Genomic DNA, 21,782 nt, shown 5'->3' with positions numbered 1-21,782 from the left:
AAACCCTGACACAGAGAGCGAAATGATCAGCAAAACCAAGCACAGGCACATTGTTGTTATCGAGAACAAAGTCATGGCTCCACATGAGAGGAACTGTAGTGAGGCCCTCTGCTGAGTTTGAATATTTGGCTCAGTGAATAATTTGAAAACATGTTCACAGCTGTTATTCCATTCCATTTCATGTCAGTTGTGTATTTTTGTGAAAGTAACATCAAGAAATTTAAGAGAAACACAACAACAATCACAAGTCATGTCTGAGTCAAACCTTCCTCCTAATGGAGCACTGAGAGGCAGCTGTGAAGATCACACCCATTCATTACATGCTTCTTCAGGTGTAATGTCCCCATCCTTCCAAAGATGGGCTGTTGGAAGAGTTCAGCTTATTACTAACTAATCTATAACAAACTCCTGGTTTTTCTTTCTGCAATTTATAACAATGTGGCATTTCCCCCCCACTCAGATCAGTTTCATTGACATGCTTTGGCTTTGCAGGAGTCGAATCCTCGGCCCTCAGGGGAAACTCATTGATGTGTAGAAGCCGATTAAAGAAATCAATAAGAACCTTTTTCCAACTTGATGATTCCTCAAATTGAATGAGTCAGAAATTAGCATGTTAGAGCTTCTGTTTATTATAATGGAATATATTTAAGTCCTGAGGAAACAGTGGTTTGTGTTATTGTGAGTAATACGAGACACACAGTGTCATATGAGCCGCTGTGAGAACAAGGAGAACAACCTGCATCCAACCCACTTTCATACTCATAATAATGTGCAGTCACTTGTGTCACTTGTATACATAACCTTTGAAAGGCCAATGTAACAACAGGACCTGTAGCTCCTTTAATCCTCAGACTTCATGTCAGTTTGAAGTATTATAACAAGCTTCTTGGATTCAACTTCATTTACAGTAGGTGTGAAACAGGACAGAACTACATCATGTCTCCCTGTGGGTAGATACTAAACCCTCTTATTCCCTTTTCAGCTCACCTCACAGGTTGATTCTGATAATTCACAAGAAATTGATCCGACACACTCATCATTATTTTAGCATCAGCCAGTCAGGCTTTAGACACTCCAAAATAGATATGTACAGCATACCTATGGCAGCTGGTCAATACGGGGCACTGGGGCACCTACCGCTCCAACATCCTGAGACAAAAACCCTGTATAAAAATGTTAAACATAATTTTATTATGTAATAATCGTTTACTCGTACGATGCTCCTGGTAGACCGTAAGCGCCTGTGAACATTCAATATAAGTTGTTTTCAAATTGTATTTGGTTAATTTCTGTTTAAGTACATATACTTCCTGGTGTGGAGTGCCGGCCAAATTGAAGTGAATGTGGGTCCCTTTAACTTTTGGCAACCACGGGACCTGAGGCTGAACTTTAATCGGTTGTTGCAGATTTTCCACAGGAAGCAGCTCTCTGCACCCCGGACACTCCCACTTTTATTCACAGCAAATAGCTTTGATTTACATTTTTTTTTTATCTAATGTGATTTGTCGACCTTCGAAGCCGTCCCAGGAACATCCGCCGTCACTGAGTTACTTTTGCTGCGAGCTGACCGGCAAACATATGGTGACTTCAAGTGGAACTGGGGCCAATCTGGTATTTTCTTTACAAAAACACCCTTTTAAAAGAAAAAGAGGATAAAGGAGCTTGTTTCGGAACGACCCGATTTACAGATTCAGCAGCCGGCAAGTGATGAGGACGAACTTACAGCCGGAGCGTCTCCCGCTCTTATGAGAAACAGAGGTGACTAACTGGATGTGGTGTAAGTAATGTCCGTTATTGCCTCACCTGTTTGCTGTTTCAAAGTGTCGGCACACAGGTACTGTGGACAACGACGGGGGCATGAGACCTAAAACATCTCCTTGAAAAATTTAAATGGCATGAAAGTTGCCACAGTCACTTAGACACAATGGGCCTCATTCAGAAACAGTGCATACGCACAAATCTGTGCTGAAACCATGCCTACGAACGTTTGACGCACGAATCTGGGATTTATCACCATGTTCTTACCAAACATTTTTTGCAGAGTACAAACAAATTTCGAACTTCCTCAGAAAAGTGCGTACGCACAAATGAAGGCCCAGTTTTCCTAAAAAACACATCCCCTTTAAACTTAATGCATATAATATAAACATTTCAATTATTAAGATAAAAAAGGCTTTAATAGACAATTTAATTTACTAATGCATTGACCAAATGTATTAACCATGAAAGTTACACACTTTCATCCTCATCATTTGTTGTCATAATACAAATTTTCAACTTTACCATTTAAGATAGTTAGTTTAGAATAGAGTATATAAGAATGTTCATATTGGAATGTTAGTTTGGGCTTTTGTTAAATTGTTTATTGGCCTATAATTGATCGTTCACTCCCAACAATTTCTAGTGCCATGATATTATGCATCTGTAGCTCATTTTAACTGATTAATTGGTAGCATGAAAATGCCTTATTTTTTTATTGAAAATGTATACAGAACAAAGTTCTGAAATAATTCACTTTTCCTTATTAGTTAATCCTAATTTGTCTGAAGCCAATGCCCACACACACACACACACACATATTCAGTGCACTTATTTATTTGCAAGGACATCCATCAACTGTTTCAGTAATGTTTTCTATTCCTGTCGTAGTTTCCTTCACTGCATCCAGGAGAGCCAGCTGATTTTGTACAATCTCATCGGTTAGGACACAGGCATGCTGACGAGACTCCAGGAAGGAGGCCTGGGGAGTGAGAGGTCGTTTGGCGCTAGCAACTGGGAGTGAGAGGTCTTCTGCGCGTCAGCCTCTGCTCCTGCGTCATCCATGCCTATAAATGATATTGTTTAGCTCAATTAATTAACTGTTACAAGCAGCAATGCTTTGTTCTGATTTAATTGTATTTGTTAGTTACAAAAGACAAGAAATTGCAAATATCTTCTAAACAATTATGAAATAAAATACCTCTGGGTGACGGTTCTTGGTGGATGTCATCTCATCCCTCATTCCTTGAACAAATTCCACTTAATGATGACTGTCCAATAATAGCTGCAGCCTCTCATCCTGTCAGATCTGATGTTCCTTGTCCTCCTCCTGGTTCCTTATTTTTCTTCTGTTCTGCGATCGTATTTTAGCATCAACTTTGATGTCAAATCCTTTTTTTTTACTTGTGCCACTGACCGAACCTCAGGGGACACAGCATTCAGTGCCTCAGTTATTCCAGCCCAGGCTCCAAAACATCAACACTCCGGAGGACACGCTACAAAACGTGGGATTTTTCTGGCTTCCACCTCCAACACAATTATTTGAATTCCTGCTTGTCACGATGTAGAGAGCAGGTGGACCCAAAAATGCAGATGCCAGGTAGAATAACAGTGTCCTTTAATTAAGGCTAAGGTTCTTAGAAAGAATGACGAGAGGGTGAAAGACGACGAACTGACAAAGGGAGGCACAGAGACTTATATACACAGGGGAAGCAGGGTTGATTGATCACAGGTGAAAGGAGCAATAACAGGGGCAGGAGACAGGACAAAGACAGGAAGTTAAGGCAGAGACACGCAAGGAGTAGAAATTTAGTAGATTGAAACAATTGGACACAAACCTAAACACAAGAAGACACAGAAAAAGTCGATAAACAAAGAGTCCAAAAACAAAAAAACGTAAATCCAAAAACTCTTGGTCTCAGAGTTAATGTCTAGAGTCGTGACACTTCTTTTGTGAAATTCTTCAGTTTTTTCCTTTTGGGGCCATCGCTTATATCTACAATTTCTCCGTTCAGCACATCGCTCCCTTCATGAGACACCAAACCCATGTGCTTATATGGAGAAATAGGCAGTATGCTAATAGCAGAGAGCGGACATGCACCTGTTCATTTAAAATGATTCTGATTCACAAACATAGGCATGGTGGTGAGAACAACATTGTCTGGTGCACATGTGTCATGAAAGTTATTTTATGTGGAGAGTAAGAACATTTCTGCGCACATATTAGTGAATGAGGACCAAGAGGCTACATTTTTGTGGCAGGCTTAGCATTGTTCAGCAGCTCAATGAAGGAAACAGGATTCACAAATTGTGTGTTGTGTTGTCTTTGTTGAGTCTGGCTTCAGTTTGTTCTCCCCCCAAACCAATACAAATAAAAAAAACATGCACACAGTGGGTTAATTCACTTGGTGCCTGCACAAATGAGCAGATGAAACACGGTGAGTGCGGCTGACATTTTGGGCCGCACAGAACATGCATGAGAACATTTACTGGCATAGGAAGACTGTGAAATGTTTTGTATGTTAACCAGACCCTTAGGGCTACAGGGATGCAAGGGAGCGTAAATGGCCTGGCCTAACAATAATCATGATATTTTTGTCACAGAAATCCAATGAAAAATCCAAAACAAACAATGCATTAGTCTCTGGCTCTAATGCATTTGCAGGAACTATTTATCCTCATCTGGTGCTCTGTAGATTTTTTGTGTGTATGTCACTCAGTGCGGCGGGGGGGATTCTAATAATTTATGGCAAGGCTTTGACATATAGACACATTACTTGTTACTAGGGTGCATTTATTGTTGTTTCTTGTCTTGTTGTGGGTTTGGTTGATAATCAAGAAATTCAACACCCTGCAAGAGTTAGACTTAAACCCTTTGTATATAAAGAGAGCTTTGGGAGCTAACTAGTGCCACCTAAGATGTGGGATGCTGTTGTCCAATTATCATTAGCACCACTCTGTCAAAATAAAGTTTGAAGGGAACATGTCTGTGAAGATCTCTTCCTGTCAGGTGACTAAGAGAAAGCAGAGCATGACAGAGTAAAATGAGCATAAAACACAAAGAGTCTTCATATTTACTGTGATGGATTATCAGGCACTGTGGAAACTGATTTCATAGTGAAGACCTATAAGAGTAGTAGTAGCAGTAAAGGGTTTGCACTGCAGGAGGAAAACAAACCATGCAGAACTAGCTTTACATTACCACTGTGTTAATTACTAATATTTGTATCACACCCTTAAAGCTGCACTACCAACACGTTTTTAACAATTTGATCAAATCAATATCAGATTCATCCAAATCCATTCAGTACTTTCTAGATTAATCGTGTGTGTTGGATATACAAAGAGTTACACCACTCTTCCTGGTCTCCCTCTCTTCTCCTACACCCTCCCCCATTCACACCCATCTCTCCTCTCACCCCAACCTATCCAGGCAGATGGTTGCCAACTCTGAGTCTGGTTCTGCTAACCCGGGCACCAGTAAAGAGAAAGACAGTGGCAAGGACTGACACATAAAATAATACAAACTAAAAGACTTTTGGTGGAACGTCTCACCTGAAGGGCTCTCTAGGCCACTAGCTGCTGTGTCCCCTCCTCCTCCAGCAGAGGCAGCGGTGGGGGCAGTGGTTGTGCTGGTTGTTGTACTGCCGCGATACTTCTTACTGCCACTGTACTCTGTGCTGCTCTCATCATCCCGTACTGTGGTGGCTCCTGATTGGATGCCAGAGTCTGAGGCGTAGTATGTCTGCTGCCACTCGGCCACCTTCACCATACTGTCCGCCTCACTCACTGCAGAGAACACCACAGGGCTGATGTCAAACACTGGTGATACGAGAACCACTACTACTGTCACTGCTGCAACTCACACTATGACTGATCAGAGTTTGTAGCAATGCTGCCAGTCCTACCTCTACAACTTCTACTGCTAATTGTACTGGTAGTGCTCATACTGCACATCTGCATGTACTGCTTCTACTGAGTAGTAGTACTACTGCTACAGCTACCGCTACATCTTAATCTACAATTTCTATTTGTACTTGTAACTATTCCTACTGCGTCAGTACTAGTACTAATACTCTCACAGTCTGCACTACAACTGATTATTATATTGCTTGTACTAATAATTCTGCTACTTAATTTTAATAATAAAAAGCTAAGTTAACGAAGTAGGGGGCTTATTCTGCCATTGATCTGTCATTAACATATGTGTTCATGTGTCAGAAATGTTTAAAGTAGGTAACAAATAATGCAACACAGCACTCACTTTGCATGGACATCATCTCTGTCCACTGGTACCACTTCCTTCACAGACTTTTGACCTGTAGAGAGAGAGAGGAATCCTTAACTCTGCAAACATGATTGCACTCAAGATTTAGTTTAATAATTTCAGGAGGATTAAGGCTTTGATCAGGGCCATCAGCTGATCTGTACTCATGGAAAGTATTTTAAGCCTTTTTATTTTACTCATGTAAAGTTATTCTCATATAACTGATCCTGTATGTATGTACTATGCCTCATATGGGTCCAGCAGTACTTTACGATTGAGAAGTATGGGAATTCATACTGTATATTACAGCCAACATGTCCAGTCAGTATGTTCCGGTCAGTGATGTCAGTTGCAGTGTTACTACTGCAGTAATTAAGATAATCATTCAAATGACTGATTATAAACAATTAATAATGAAGTCGTTTAGTGATCTTTGTGGTATTTTAAAGTGTTATTTTTGTCAGTAATCCCTGTACAGTTAGCAGGGTATAACATGTAAAGACCCTCATAAACTTAAAAATGTTTGATAAGAACATCCTCGCTACGGTTTCTGCATTGGGAATAATGTTTTTTTCACGACACCAAAAAGTGCCTGAGCAGCAGCTGCAAGTTGCGAATGTCAGTGATGTGAAGCACAGACAACTCGAGAGAGCACACTTATCTAAGTCCCAGGAGCCAAGGCCACATGATAGGTCAAAGCATCCCATCTTCCCTGCCAAAAGCTCTTCACAGAACTCACTGCCCTCTGGGAATTCACACTAACACTCAGAAAAAGAGGAGGTGTGTGTGTCTGTGTGTGTGTGTGAGTGTGAGTGTCTGTCTATAGTTATGAGGGACAATTTTGTTTCAATATCACCATTGTGAGGACATTTTGGCTGGTCCTCACAAATTCAATCGGCTGTTTGAGGGATAAGACTTAGTTTATGGTTAGGGTTAGAATTAGAATTAGGTTAGGGTTAGGCATTTAGTTGTGATGGTTAAGGTTCAGTGTGCATGTGTGTGTGTGTGTGTGTGTGTGTGTGTGTGTGTGTGTGTGTGTGTGTGTGTTTTATATGTGTGTTAATTCATACGAGATAATACAACAAACATCCCACACAACTATCACTTAAACTTACTGAAATAACAGCTCTAACTCAGAATGTAATGTATAGGGCACCACTACACATAAAAGGTACAAACTGGACAAGTTGTCATTCTAAGGGTTCGCATATAGAGACAACAATGAGCAATATGCTAACATTTTCAACAACAACCATTGTTATTGACGATATATTCATACTAGTGCGTGCATGTGTGTGTATGTGGTTTGCTAAATGCGCAGGGTCGCAACACCTGTATCAGCGAATGCAATTATGGAAGAGCAATGAGGCCTTCACTGCTCTGTGTGCAAATAAACAGGGACTTTGTGTGGGTGGAGACCTAATGATGTTTTTACTCAGTCTGAGTTTACGGATGTGTCCAATGACACTGTGTGGGTGCGTGTCAGCATGAGAGTCAGAGAGAGGGGAAGAGAGAGAGCGCCGTCAGGAGGGGCCGAGTAAATAAATGAATGTGCATATGTGAAGAAAGACTTGACCCATTTAGGAGAAGAATCAGTCATGATGTGGTGATCAGTGTTGATTTTGTGGTGGTGGTGGTGGTAGGAAACAAAACGACTTAAGAAGCATAAAATACATTTGAACTGTACCGTGATACCATACCACTCTGCTACTCTGAGGTTCTCTCTCTCTCTGCTGTCCTTTTGTTCAGCGTTTAACTACAGTTAATAATATGCAACACTTCCTGCACAGAAGTTGCCTGATCAACACAGCTCATTAAATTACATGGAATCCTGTGATGTGTCCCCTATTTTTATTGAGCGTTGACTTTGGGGCCATTATCGAGCGATTAAAAGATGTGAGTGGAGAGTTGTGTATCAATAGGTGTCTGCATATATCATATTGGTAACTGTTAAAAAAATGTGCTAGTGTGTAGCGATTCGTTTTGTGTAAACAACTCTGACCAGTCAAGTCATCAGTTACCACTCAGATCTGCCTCCCCATTGGCTGTCTCTTGTCGCTCATGTGACATTTAATTCACTTGACCTGCATGTGTTTCAGCCTACTGACCGAAGCACCCACTGTTTTTAACTGCGGTCAAGTTGTTATTTGCTTCTCTGTGGTCGAAACAAGCCCCAACTAAAATTTGAAGAGCACTCTAGTTCTGACCTTTATTTAAAATGTATTGAAATGACCCAGAGCTAGCTTACATGCACGGTTAGCAGCTTTATTCTGTACATTTTCTCACTTTCCAAAGAGTATTGCAGCATTAAAGTCTTACCTGAAGAAAGGCAATGGAATCTTAATTCTACCCAAGCGCAGTATTCTGTGCAGTACAATTTACAAATCCAAAGAAGTTGGATTTGGCCACAGTATGGTCAATTTAACTCTGGCCCTACCATCACCTATTGTCAGATCCTGAATGTTAAAGCCACAAAGTGCTTCTGCTCTACTTTGAACTATTACTGTTTCTCCTGCTCTCCTTATCAGCCAGACATCTGCCTGCCTGCCTGCCTCTCCAGCCACACTCCGCACACCAGTAAGTCCTCACTTCAGCCAGTCCAGTCACCATCATTCACAATTTTACATTGGGACGGCTGTGGCTCAGGGGGTAGAGCAGGTCGTCCTCTAACCACAGTGGTACTGAACCTCAAATTGCCTGCGATGACTGGGCCATTCTCATAGAAACAGTGCTGCACATAATGAATGACAAAAACTGTTCTGTAAAGTACGTTGAGTGGTCGTCAAGACAAGAAAAGCGCTATATGAATACAGACCATCTACAATGCACATCACTTACACACTCTCGACACAGGGGCAATATGGGTTTCAGTTGCCCAAGGACGACCCGCTCTTCTTCCTGAGCCAAGGCTGCCCCAGAGGTGTCAGAGAGCACCAGAATGCTTCATATATCTATTTAAACTGTGAAAACTGTCTTCTCTGGAGAAGAGGCCCCAGGAAAGGTCCAGCTTTACAGCCATAATCCATTTCATTCCACACATGATATTACCCTACACTAAATCAAGAAGGTTAAGCCCAGTGTATAGTTTATATTCATGCATATTTTTGAGGGATGTTGAACATGATTTACCTCAGGCTGTGCGTTACCTGCATTCATCAAAGGGTGTGGGGACAACTTCTTTGATCTGAAGGTCACGAAAACTAAAGAATTAATTATAGATTACACGGCAAAGATGTAAAAATCGTACAGACATATAGGAAGCTAAAATCGTTTGGTGTCTGCAAGAACATTTTATGCATTTTTATCAAACTTTTATCGAGAGTCTTTTAACATTTTCATTTTTGTGCTGGTTCCATGGGTTGTCTGTGAAAGACAAAACCTGTTTAAATTCTAAATTACATTGTTACGGTATGCTCCAAGACCACTGTTCTGTTCAGGGAATTCTCTGTATCGCGCTGTATGTGCACATGCACGAAAAACAAATCATTATGGAAATTCCTTCATTCTATCTGCCATGGGGCTACTAGCTGCTGATAGTAGTCAACCTGCAGACATCTAAGTCACCCCGTATATCATGTGAATTGTCTTCTTCCTGAAACTATTGTTCTCACCTGGCTCCTGTTAAACAGAGCACTTCTCACTGACATGTTGATGCTGATGTTGATTCATTGATTGCTCCTGTTTTGTTTTGTAACTACTGTCCAACTGCAGTGACACATTAACCCCTGTTCCTATGCCCTCTCTGTATCTGAATATTTCAAATGGACCAGGAAAAATGGCAATACAAGTGTAAATGTAGAACAGAACAGAAATCTGAATGGCTCCATTCAAATTGGCTCCATCAGAGCAGAGCACATCAGGACATGGTCTGGTTCACATTTCATTTCTGGAACTTCATGGACAACTTTCATTATAGATACACACATGTAGTATGAGGAGAGACAGAGTCATATAAACTCTAACAAGCTCCCAGCCAGAATTGAACCTGGGCAGTCACATGGTACACATCTTTACCACTAGCGACTTAGAGCACATGTGACCGCACTCTTAAGAAAATCTAAATCAAGTCAGATAGTTACAAACAAGTGCTTCCTCTCCCCATTTATAGACACAGTATACACACTTAAGATTTGTTAATGGAAAAGATACAGATGGGGCAAATACTACAAGCAAAAATGTGGGATTTTAACAGCAGAATTCATACTAATGATTTATGCTTGATCTCATGCAACATATTAATTTCTATCATGTATGTTGTCTAAATGTGTGCAATTCATTACAAATTCATCATTATCGACTCATAAACATTCATCATGATAAAATGTTTTGACATATTTCTAAATCCTGTGAGGGACACTGACTGCCAGACGACCACAACTTCATTTAAATTGCTCCACTAGCAATGGATAACTTCTTATACTTCAAGTATCCTTAGCCTAGTCGCAGCTCTTAAAAAGTAGCCTAGTTGCCTTCATCTCTCTCCGTCTGTCCGTCCCACCATCAGCCAGCACACTGGGGTGTTTTCCGTGAGGACATCGCAAATCACTTTAGACAGCATATTTACAGACAACACCAGTGCAACTTATCGAATCTCCCTATACTAAGACCCAGTCACAATATGCAGGCTCCCTTGTCCAACCAGATAAAGTCAATAAGTGCAGCAACAGTATTGCAGGTCGCCCACATATAAACACAGCCAGTTGTGGAACACACAGGTCAGAGGTACTTTTTTTGTAAATCTGTAAAATGTGATTTGTGTCAAGTAAAGGTTACCTCACTGGGTTTCTAGCTTTGAAATACACAGACACACCTGCACTTCCTACAGAAGTCTGCACCTAGCAATACAAACTGAGGTGATAGTCAGTATTTATATGGTGCTGAAAAGCCTGTTGTGTTTGGTTGCTTCTTCTTGGTATGTTGTTTAACTAACGTACCGTGATGTTACCATACTGTGCAATTTCACTGGAGGTTGAAGTGAACCACCATGATGTTGTGGCAAAGACAGGGTTTGCTCAGGTTGAAGACTATCTGAACGTTATATGATACAAAGCAAATGTAGTCCTTATTTACTTTAAATGTCACACACTGTTGGTATTATAACATGTTAGTACCACAGAGGATTTTAACACAATCTCTGTACCTTGACTACTACATCTGTCAGTATGGTACATTGGATGTGTGCTACAGCTGTCAGTTGACTAGATTGGATGCTGTTCACGTATTTTGCACTAAATTGATGTGGTTTCACTGTTAGTCCCTCTGAGGAATAGCACAGAGAAGTGGTCATGGAAGAAAAGGTGCAAAACAGAGACACATGGCCAAACAGCACTTATTAGTCAGTACACTGCATATCTGCTTAACAACTGATATGCTCTTGTAAACAAGGAACCTAAGTCAAATAACATAATATCATTTTCCCTACTCCCCTTCATATATCTGTTAAAACTGTAAAACCTGTCTTCTCTGGAGAACAGATCCCGGTAAAGGTTCAGCTTCACAGCCATAATCCGTTTGATTCCACATGTGTTCACAAAACCTTCAATGTGGTGCTCCAAGCACCTGCCTTCTTTTCACCAGCCAGCTCCGTAGGACAGTGGGCTGCTTGGCCTCTTGAGCAGCCTGTCAGTGAGGTGTAAATTGGTCTGTGCCTCCATATGTTTGTTGGAGTCCCTGCCTAATTAAAACTGAACAGACTCTGTAGGATGTATGAGGAGTTTAAATGTCATGGAAAGTTTTCTCACGGGATGCTGGAGCATTCCCCCATTGCTGTTTATACAGCAACATTAAGTCTATGAAGGAAAGAACTTTGAGCTGAGGAAAAGGAGAATGCAAGAAGAAGAAAGGAAGGGAGATGGACGAACGGAAACCGGCAATAGTCAGAGAACAGATGATGATGATAATGATGATGTTGATGTCGGAAGGAAGATGAATGAAACAGGTTAAGTAAGAGACAGAGCGGACAGAAGGCAGGTGAAAGTGAAAAAAAACATCCTGTAAGCTGTATGTGGGTCTGTGTGTGTGATACGCTGCATTTGTGGACAAACTAAATGCTATTCAATAAAAGATGCCTTGTTGGGGCAAAAGCTGTCTTTGCAATTGGGTAAACAGATGTTTGTGTGAGTGGTTAAAGTCAGGGTTAAGTTTCGGGTTAGGGAAAAGTCAGGGATAGGATCGGTTAAGGGTATGTGTTATGTGTTATAGTAGGGTTACGCTAAGTCAAGGAAATTCATTAAAGTCTATGCAATGTCCCCTCAGAAGTGATGTGCAGCAACTAATGTGTGTGTGTTCTATGTGGCTTAATCCCTCATTCTTGTTCTATTTGTGATTTGGCGATATACAAATGAAACCAAACAAATTTAAATAAACTTCAAATAAATGAGCACTTTTTTACTGAAATATATAATATATTATAATATAATTACCAGGTTACACTGGTTCTTGCTGAGTGGTTAGTGTAGGTAGTTCCTTCTTGATGCACATACACAGGCTGAGAAAGATGATGTGATAATCTGGCCCTTAAATATTAGAAGAAAATAGGTATAAATATGAGATGATCTTAAATTTTGAATGCATAAATCTGTTTCTTTTACATAATTATACTTGGCTGTACAGGAATTTCATATTATATGTCATTGTAATATTGTTACAAATTAGAGTATTTCATTGTATAAAAGGTTATTCTTGAGCTTGGGGTAAGGCCATGTGACAAAATGATCCTAATTTCTTCTAAGCTTTCAAGCACATCTTCATCAGTAAACACAAGTTTCATCATATGAAATAAGTGTAGAAAACTGGTCAGTTGATGAGGGTACTAAAAGACCTCAACATACTATGAACCCACTCACACAGTTTCAAATCTAAGCATCACTAACAAAATCAGTGGTGAAAACTCTCCAACAGGAAGCACATCTTCTCATTGTGGAGGAGGAAGGGGAGGGAGGTGCAGCAGTTTTTTTCTTACATATAAAAATGTTCCTGTTTGAAGTAATCCTACCTGAAGAAAGTCCTCTAAGCTGTGGCTAGCCTCTCTGGTTTGGTATTGTTAGTTTAACAGTGATGGGAACCTGAGGAAGACTGCAATGGTAATTGTATTTATATAGCACATTTCATTCAAAAGAAACTCGATGTGCTTCACATTGAGAGAATACATTAGGGGAGTAGAGTGGTCGTCCTCCAACCAGACGATTCTGAGGTTCGATCCCTGTCTTCCCCATCTGCATGCTGAAGTGTCCTTATACAGATACTGAACCCCCGAATTTCCCCGCATAGAAAACGTGCTGCCCATAGCTGCACTGTATGAATGTGTGTGTGAATGGGGGAATGGCAAAAATCTGTGATTTAAAGTATTTTGAGGGGTCATCAAGACTAGAAAAGGGCTATATAAATACAAACCATTTAGCATTTTACATTAAAACTAAATAAATAAATGTATATAAAAAAGCAGATGTAAAAGTGTATACTATAGCGAATACAAAAATAGTATACAATAAAGCGAACAACAAATGCATCACACATTCATGAACTAATTAGACATACAACATAACACTCACAACTCACACAGTCTTAACTCACAATTACACAGCAGCTGAACAGGAAACATGCATCACAAATGGACAGAAAGTCAGGCAAAGGTCTGAGAGAACAGAAATGTTTTTAAGTTTGATCTTGAAAGTTGACACTGTGGTGAGGGACCTCAGGTCAACAGGCAGCTTGTTCCAGAAAACAGGACCATTCTAACTGAAGGTGCCTTGGCCTGACCTGAATCGGATTCTGGGTACAGTATGACTAAGGGTCATACCTAACTTGATGCGGGTTCAAGAGTTCGGCTTTCCTCTGAGCTAAGATGGTAGCATTGCTCCCATCAGACTGCGTACTTGTGCTGTGTCATCAGAAGCATGACAACCAAGGATGTTTCCACAGTGTTACCATAATAACATGCTGGATTTGGAGATATGAGGCACTTTATTAATGACAAAACTAGTTCATCTGCAAGACAAGAGCATTCAAAAACAGATTTATAAGGTCAGAACAAGATTTAAACACAAATTCCTCATTGAGTCTGTAAGGCCATGTTGAAATCATAAGGGTGCTTCTTAGCTATAGATCTTACTTAACAATCAAAAGTTTGAGATTTGTATTCACATTACACCTTGTCTTTGATTATGAGAAATTAATTATTTATACCTGTTATTTACCATACATTTGATATATCTATATATAGGAGTTGGGAAGTTGGATTGATAACTGAAGAACATAATATCTTTCCGAGCAGGCACTCTGACTTTCTTGGCGACAGATGGCAAGAAGAGCCAGGTTTAGATATTTGTCCAATAGAGTGGCTCCACATGAAGAATTATGGCATGTGGCCACTGTGACATGGGTAGATTATAATTCTTCTTTTTGCAACGACAGCTGAGACTTGGTGATGGAAATACAACTGTTAAATTGTCAACTTTCTGTACTGCGCATTGGCCTGGTCTCCCTGATGCATCCCATATTTACAAGACATCAACCAGAAAAAACTTAATTCCTTCACCCACAAATGTACAATACAGTCCACCTGCAGAGCAGCCTCCTGAAACAGCCTCCATGTTAAAGCTCAGACTTTACACACAAGACTGATTAACATACAAAATTGTACCAACAATGTTATCATTAGTTAAGGGTCTAGTGTATTTTGGATAAAGGTACGTCGTTAGCTGGAATTTAAAAGTGGAAAACTAATCTATCACCTGAGTGCAGCAATGGAACATTTTATTGAAACGGAACTTTGAATGTGAAATGGTGAGAAGAGAGAAATAAAAAGTGAGGATATTAGTCGTAGTTCAGGAATAAAATCCTGATCCTCCTTGACGGCCCCAGACAGGGCTGTCAGACGGGGACTGGGTGGCAGCAGCTGGTAGTTCAGCCTTTTCACTAAAGTTAAGCACCTGAGCTTAGGGCATCAGAGCAGCAACAGCAACTAATGGAATGAAACTGCTCTGTGTCTCTCTGCCCCTACGTTTCCATTACCTCCCATTGCAGTTTGTTTTGTGGCTATGTGACTTAGAGACAAGAATGACCCCTAATGTCCACAGCATCTGGCTGTGCCATTTCTCAGCTACGCCTCAGTCAACATTGTAATGTCCACTTTTACCAAAATCAGTTTATTCAGCATAGAAAAGCATGTACACAGAGACACAAGGCCACACAACATGTGGACTGGAGGTATGGGGGGATCAGAAACTAACCTTTTGGTTAGAGGTTGAAAAAGCTCTGGTTAGAATATAAACCACACAGAGAGAATGTGAGATGTCTAATTGTAAATTGTTCCTTCTCACATTATGTGTGTGTAAATGGTCTGTATTAATATAGAGCATTTCTAGTCTTTATGACCACTCAAAGCTGCTCTACTTCCTGTGGGCTGTGTCTGTCTTTTGATGGTGTATCATTGTCACTATGGGGGAAATTATGGAGCAGGTTCCACGCAACATGTTTCCCAACTCTCCCACTTGGCCAGTAGATCAGAGGTTTACAGGCCTCTCCAGCATCTTCAGCAGCCATAAAATAAAAACAAGTCTTTCTCTCTATATAATTTAATAATTACAGTGGCCTGTATTGCTGTCCACACATTTGGCACAAATGGGAACAATAAATTAGTTGCACCTTTTCAGGCACTCTGTGTTTTGGAAGTATCTAACAACACTATTATCTGATGCCATTCACTGCCCATGATGTCACGTTGCTTGTTGACACTGCTGCCCATGTTGTTTTCATAGAACTCAACAATCTTGAACATCAGGACTTTAGTCTCAACACAAGAGACAACTGCCTTTAAAAAGGTGTTCGCCCAATGCAGTTACTGACCATCCATCTTTTCACAAAGAAGAACATTCTCAAAGAGGAGTGAACTTCTAAAGGATGGATGTGGGATTTGGAATCAGATTTCCATAGTATGTATGTTGAAGGTCTTCAAATTGTCCTGCATGTACATTTTCTGGGCCATTGGTTGTGTAAATAATTTTAAAAACTTGATTTAAATAAGTAAATTTAGAGGGAAAATAAATTAGGATAAAGTCACATATTAACAAGAATAAAAACTTTTTTGTTGAGGAACCACATCATTTCACCTTTAGAGGTTGTATCAACCACATCCCATCGCAGATGCCATTGTTTGCTAGGCCCCTCCCAAAGCTGTGTAATACATGCCCACACTGGATCCGGCTCTGCTGCAGGTGTCTTCCTGTTAAAAGTGAGTTTTTTCTCTCCCCAGTCGCCAAGTACCTACTCAATGTGGGAGCTGTTCTGTTCTATTACAGCTTCATCTCATTCATTCATTCATTCATTCATTCATTCATTCCTACCATAGTATCCAATTCATTTTTGGAATTGTCAACTACAAAATGCCTGTTAAACATTTTAATGAGAACCTAAATAATGTTGTGAACAACTATTTATCCCAAAAACTTCCCCAGAACACAACACAAATGTTATAATGCAGAGTTTACTAGGATCATAGCAACTGTAAAAGTAAGAAGTATTCCAAAGTGACCTCTTCCTCCTCCCCATGTTCATTTGTTCCTCCTGTTAATCTGTGTTTTTTTGTTAGTTTTTCCCGACTCTCTCTTGCAAAGGATGTTGCACCTTGTTAAGCCCTCTGAGACAAATTGTGATTGATTAATAATATTCTGGGTCCTCTTGCCAGTTGAAAATGCTCAGCAAACCTCAGGAGGAAGGCATCCTAATAGGACGCCAAAGCTCCTATCAAATGGACGTAAAAGCAATTCTACTCCCAGCTCCTTCCAGGTGTCTGAACTCCTCATTCTTTCCTTGAAGACAAAATGCAAAGGAACCTTTATCGTAAAAGATATACGGATCATTTCATTTTTGAATTGCTCCTCTACATCGATACTCAAAACAAGGCACTTATGCACCTTTAGTTTTCTGCCACATATACCTGTAAACCAAAGGGCATGCTGGACGTCACATTCTGATGAAGACAGCTACTTTATCATTATGCAGTCCTGACATTATAAATCTCTTTGGTTGACCCTTGTCTTTCACTGTCTGCTATGTACTTTTAAAGGCTGTCCTTTTAACACCCAAGTACTGAAACTAAAAAGGGGCCAGCATTTCTAAAATCTCTTTCCACAAGAATACTGGTAACAGGCATTACTGTGGCAAAAGTAAGGCCTTTTAAAACCACAGTGTGTTAATGTGGATGAAGTGTGCCTTGGTAACAGAGCCCATTCAGCAGTCTTGCCTTCAGGCCTGCTGGGCCCCCATGACAAACCATGGAGCAGCGTTGTGTTATGGGGAGTGTTAAAGTGACACCTGCTGGGCCTGCTTTTTAAAGCTTCGCCTCACGGCTTGCTTCCATCGGAAATCCAGCTTGTTGAAAATTCAAGAGGAGGCTGTTAGAATGACTATTAGCGGCTGGATAATGCAGTAGGAAATGAGCAAGAAACAATGGGAAGTTGTACCAATCAACGTGAACATGTATATTTTGTGGCAGCACGGACAAAAATGACAGCAACCAAAGGTGATCCAAGCAGCCTCACTAATGATGGTAAAGTGGTGCCTTAAATACTGTGCCACTGGTTAACCTAATTGGAAGTTACCATTACCAGGTGGTCATTAATTCTTAGTATCTGCTAGATTTTTAGACACAATTTTATAAAGCACTGGAAACATCATATTTACAATAGGTATACACTACTGCAGTTAATTCACCCAAAAATTATATCCCCGCATTAAAATACAATAAATATACACCAACTTTAACCACACTTGAATGACATATGTAGCACACATTTACACAGATGCACACACATTTAACTTTGTTCATCAATTCTGCATATATCAGGGCTCCAGACTGACTTTTTCCTTGGTTGCACTGGTGAGCCTGACTTTTTTTTTTGGTGCACCACCACATATTTTAGGTGCACCCAATATTACATTGGTAAATCCATATCTAATTAGGTAAACTATTGTAAGCAGGAGTAAAGGTATAGAACATTTTTTAATTTTAATCACAGCGCACTCAACAAAAAATGTTGATGATAAAACAAACTTAAAGTGCTGGTTTTTAAGTGCTTGAAAAACTCAAATGAATAGATAAACCAAACAAATGTAACTCCAGCTAAAGGATGCGGCAGTAGACGATTTCACACTCTTTCGGTGAAATGTCTGTGTCTCCATCAATCATAAATGAAATGTACATGGAATCTGCAATCTTGAGAGACGTCTCTTTTTTGTTTGATGAGTCAGCGATCACTCCGATGAACTGGCTGTGTCGTTGGCGTAGGTCGGTTTGACATTTAACCCGTTCTTTTTAGTATTATCAGTGATTTGAATTTAGTGAAGGCCAACTCCTCTTGCTATATTGTAAGCAGTGATAAATTTGATCGTCCTTTCTGATTCCTCACTTGTTTGATTTGCTGCCTGGCGCTGAAACGCTGCTGTGAGAGGAGCTGCTCGGCCAGCGAGGCACCTGCAGGACGACAGCTCGATCACTGGTCAAACCTCTGCACAGCAAGTCACAAGCAATAAATAATGACTTGATAGAGAAGTGTGCAAATATGCAATGTGCAAAATGTTCTGTGCAAATCCTGCTAATAAAGTGCCAATGCTGTTATGAAAGTGTGAAGTGTCGTATTTATGTGCAGTTAAAATATTTGTTAAAGTGCAATTAGTACAAAACCCCAATTGTGCAACAAGGCATCCGCCTCAAGCTACTAGTAAGGACGTTCCCTTCGTTACAGAGGCTCTTTGATTGGTTTTCCCATTTCCCAGACAAACCTTGACTATTTCTGTCTTGCACACACACACCAGCTAATCACTAATCTGAGTGCCCTACCTCAATCTGTGCTTTTATCTAACCCCCAGCACTGATGTGAATCTCTACCTCACCACCTCCAACATCAAACTCCTCTCAGAAAATACTGCAGTGGGATGCTAATCTGTGGATAATCAATCCTCTTTCAAACAGGGATTCATTCACACAACACAGACGCACAGAAAAACTGTTGCCGTCACTGCAGCATAGAAATGCTGAATTCCAAATAGTGTTTCTGAAAAACACCATTACTATTAGGGGCCGTCTCTTTTGTTATTTTGCAGTAAAGTGCTTTATTATGAAAACATCGCAATTCAGTGTGAAATGAAAAGCATCAGAAGGGTGACGCCTACCCTGCGTGTACTCTGCCCCAATCCTGCAATGCTAACTCTTTTCATATTCGCATAATACCATTTCATATTGATGTCATCATGATGATTCAATCTACATAAGCTTAAGGTTGTGTCTATAGTGGGAATACCTACATCCTAGAGGATATAATACAGTACAGCCTCTGTGCAGCACACATGGTAACAATTTGTAAATGTTGTTTTGATTATGATATATTATATTACGATATGTGAAATGACATGAGTTACATCTACATAAAATTAATGATTCTTCCCCAGTGTGACCTATTTCTGGTATCTTATATTTCTCGAACACAAAGTGTGTGTGTGTTGTGTGTTGTGTGGTGAGTGAGTGAGTGAGAGACGTTCTGTCCTCTGGAAAACTCCGGGTCATCAAGTGCAGATGTAACAGGGAATGTCAATGCTTGGATCCTACAATACACATTTTCTTCCTTGTGTCTGAAGACAGGCTTTAGAATTCATGTTTATTAGTCATACATGAACAATTTAATTCAACAAAAGACTAACAAAGCCTATTTCTGCTTTTTGTTTTCTTCAAGGTCAATATGCCTCTCTGTTCTTCTTTGCCTCTCCACACACACAAACACACACACAGAGCAGTGTGAGAGATGTGACTTGACACATGGACCCTGTCAGCTCGATTGTGATGACCCACAACACCTTATGTTTGTTGTTGTCTCTGTGTGAATCATCTGCAGAGCCAAATGGGTTTGCTTTTGAAAGGAGCATGCACAAACGCTAGTGTACACTTGTCAAGTGGTTATTTGTGTGTATATACTGTTCATGCATGTGAGTGTGTGAAAGTACTGATACTAGGGATGCAAGATATATATCGGTCCGATATATTATCAGCGCGATAATTGGAATTTTATATTATTATTTATTTATCCAAATCAGAAAGCCTTACAGATAAAACGTCCGATAAACACAGCGAGCCTGGTCGCGCTCATGATGTCATACATCTGTGCCTGTCCATACCAGGGTGATGTGTTTAGGTCGGAACTGAAAACTGCATCGCCATTGTGGATGTTTTTTCACACTTTCTGAGAGCAACTATAGTATAGCAATTTGCCCCAAAATTTTTTTAACTACCAATCTCATAAGTCATCCTAGAGTCCGTCATTGCAACGATGATGTATGGCGAGAATACGAGGCGCTTGCATCCAGCGTTAGAGAGGGAAAAAAGGCCAAAGCGAGTGTCAGTGCAGCAGGTGGGAGCGGGCCCCGACCGGGCCAGCAGATGCTCCCTCAGCCCCGTCTTCCTCTCCGCCTGCCTCTGGAGAGCCTCCAACCACCGCCTGCTCTCCGCTGCCTGCTCCCAGTACGGGGCTACGAAGTCCTCCGCCAACCGTACCAGCACCATCTCCACTTGCCGGTCCACGTCTCTGGCTGTGTGGAGTCCCACATTGGGCGACACTGTGGCAATAGACCATGTCACCGGGGTCCCACACACAGCCAGAGATGCTACTGGTGCTTTTCAGCATCTTTATTAAATTAAGCAGGTGAAAACATAAACTTACAAACTCTTAAACATAAAGCTGCTGGCGACTAGCTTTGCAACTCAGTATTTTGTCTGAATTTGTATTTTAAGTCAAAATATTTAATTGAAATTCTTTTGAAGGAGAAATGTTCCTCCTCCACCTAAAGTTGTTTGAAGTTTTCTGATGTACTTCACTAAAAAACTAAACGTAGCTCTGAGTCAGAACGGTTTTAGTTGTGTGAACAATGGAATATTAATTCATCCATATTTGCTTACTATATTTTGCAATTTTACCCTCAGGTGTGCACAAACTACAGGCTATGAACTTCTTTTTAAGAAACGTGAAATTATTATATGTATCGGTATCATATCGACCATGTGAAGCATGAAATTATCGGTATCGGCCGGAAAAATCCATATGGTGCATTCCCTAACGGATACATCGATCTTTGTGACGGTCACTCTTCTCTGGGATAGTGCAAAAATACTGTGAATATCTTTGTCTCAGTGCAAGTTATTGATCATAAAACCAAGTAACATCTTCATATATATGTGTGTGCATTTATCGTTTATATCAATCCCTGTTTTGTTTTTTCATTTGTAGACTTTATATGCAATGCATATGTGCCAAGTCTGTTTGAAGATACTGTTGCAGTGTTTGTATATTAAATGCAACACTCAGAGAGACACGCAGAATTCTGTGTAGCTGTGCAATGACAATAAAGGCCTTCTATTCTAAATGGTCTGTATAAAGCTCTTTTCCAGTCTTGATGACCACTCAAAGTGCAGTTTAACCATTTACACATTCACACACACGCTTGTACAGAGCATTTAAGTGCATTACATTCTCTATCATACATCACTCGTACCCGCAGCGCTTTCTGCCGCCTCTCCACCCTCACTCTGTTGGACTCAACTCTCAGGGTTCTCTCTTGTCAATCATAATAAACTTGTTAAATGTTCCAGTACCATGTACCAGGGTCCAAATTCATACACTATGACAGAAACATCCTCCTTATACCGATAAAATGACAAGGATAGCTTATAAAAGGTAATTTATGTACTGACGTTAAAACAAATGTTCTTTTG

General features: G+C 40.4%; 1 protein-coding gene and 1 long non-coding RNA gene across 3 annotated transcripts in view; both read right to left on the bottom strand.

Annotated features, from left to right (window-relative positions):
* LOC118124080 (junction plakoglobin) overlaps nt 1-21,782 on the bottom strand; it is a 107,153-nt gene that overhangs the window by 42,504 nt on the left and 42,867 nt on the right. For both annotated transcript variants that reach the window (XM_047343878.1, XM_035181880.2), the window contains exons 2-3: nt 6,023-6,077; nt 5,314-5,547 (exon numbers count right to left, since the gene is read on the bottom strand). In XM_047343878.1, the coding sequence (XP_047199834.1) occupies nt 5,314-5,547; nt 6,023-6,038 (250 nt within the window). In that variant the 5' untranslated portion in view covers nt 6,039-6,077. The remainder of the gene's footprint in view (nt 1-5,313; nt 5,548-6,022; nt 6,078-21,782) is intronic.
* Nucleotides 2,580-3,734, bottom strand: LOC118124081. The gene is made up of 2 exons (XR_004698661.2): nt 2,960-3,734; nt 2,580-2,825 (listed from the first exon to the last, which is right to left on the bottom strand). It is a non-coding gene; the product is annotated as an uncharacterized LOC118124081 (long non-coding RNA).

The sequence above is a fragment of the Hippoglossus stenolepis genome, chromosome 16 (genome assembly GCF_022539355.2).
Source record: "Hippoglossus stenolepis isolate QCI-W04-F060 chromosome 16, HSTE1.2, whole genome shotgun sequence".
Classification (NCBI taxonomy): domain Eukaryota; kingdom Metazoa; phylum Chordata; class Actinopteri; order Pleuronectiformes; family Pleuronectidae; genus Hippoglossus; species Hippoglossus stenolepis.
This window is presented reverse-complemented; position numbering and strand designations above follow the sequence as displayed.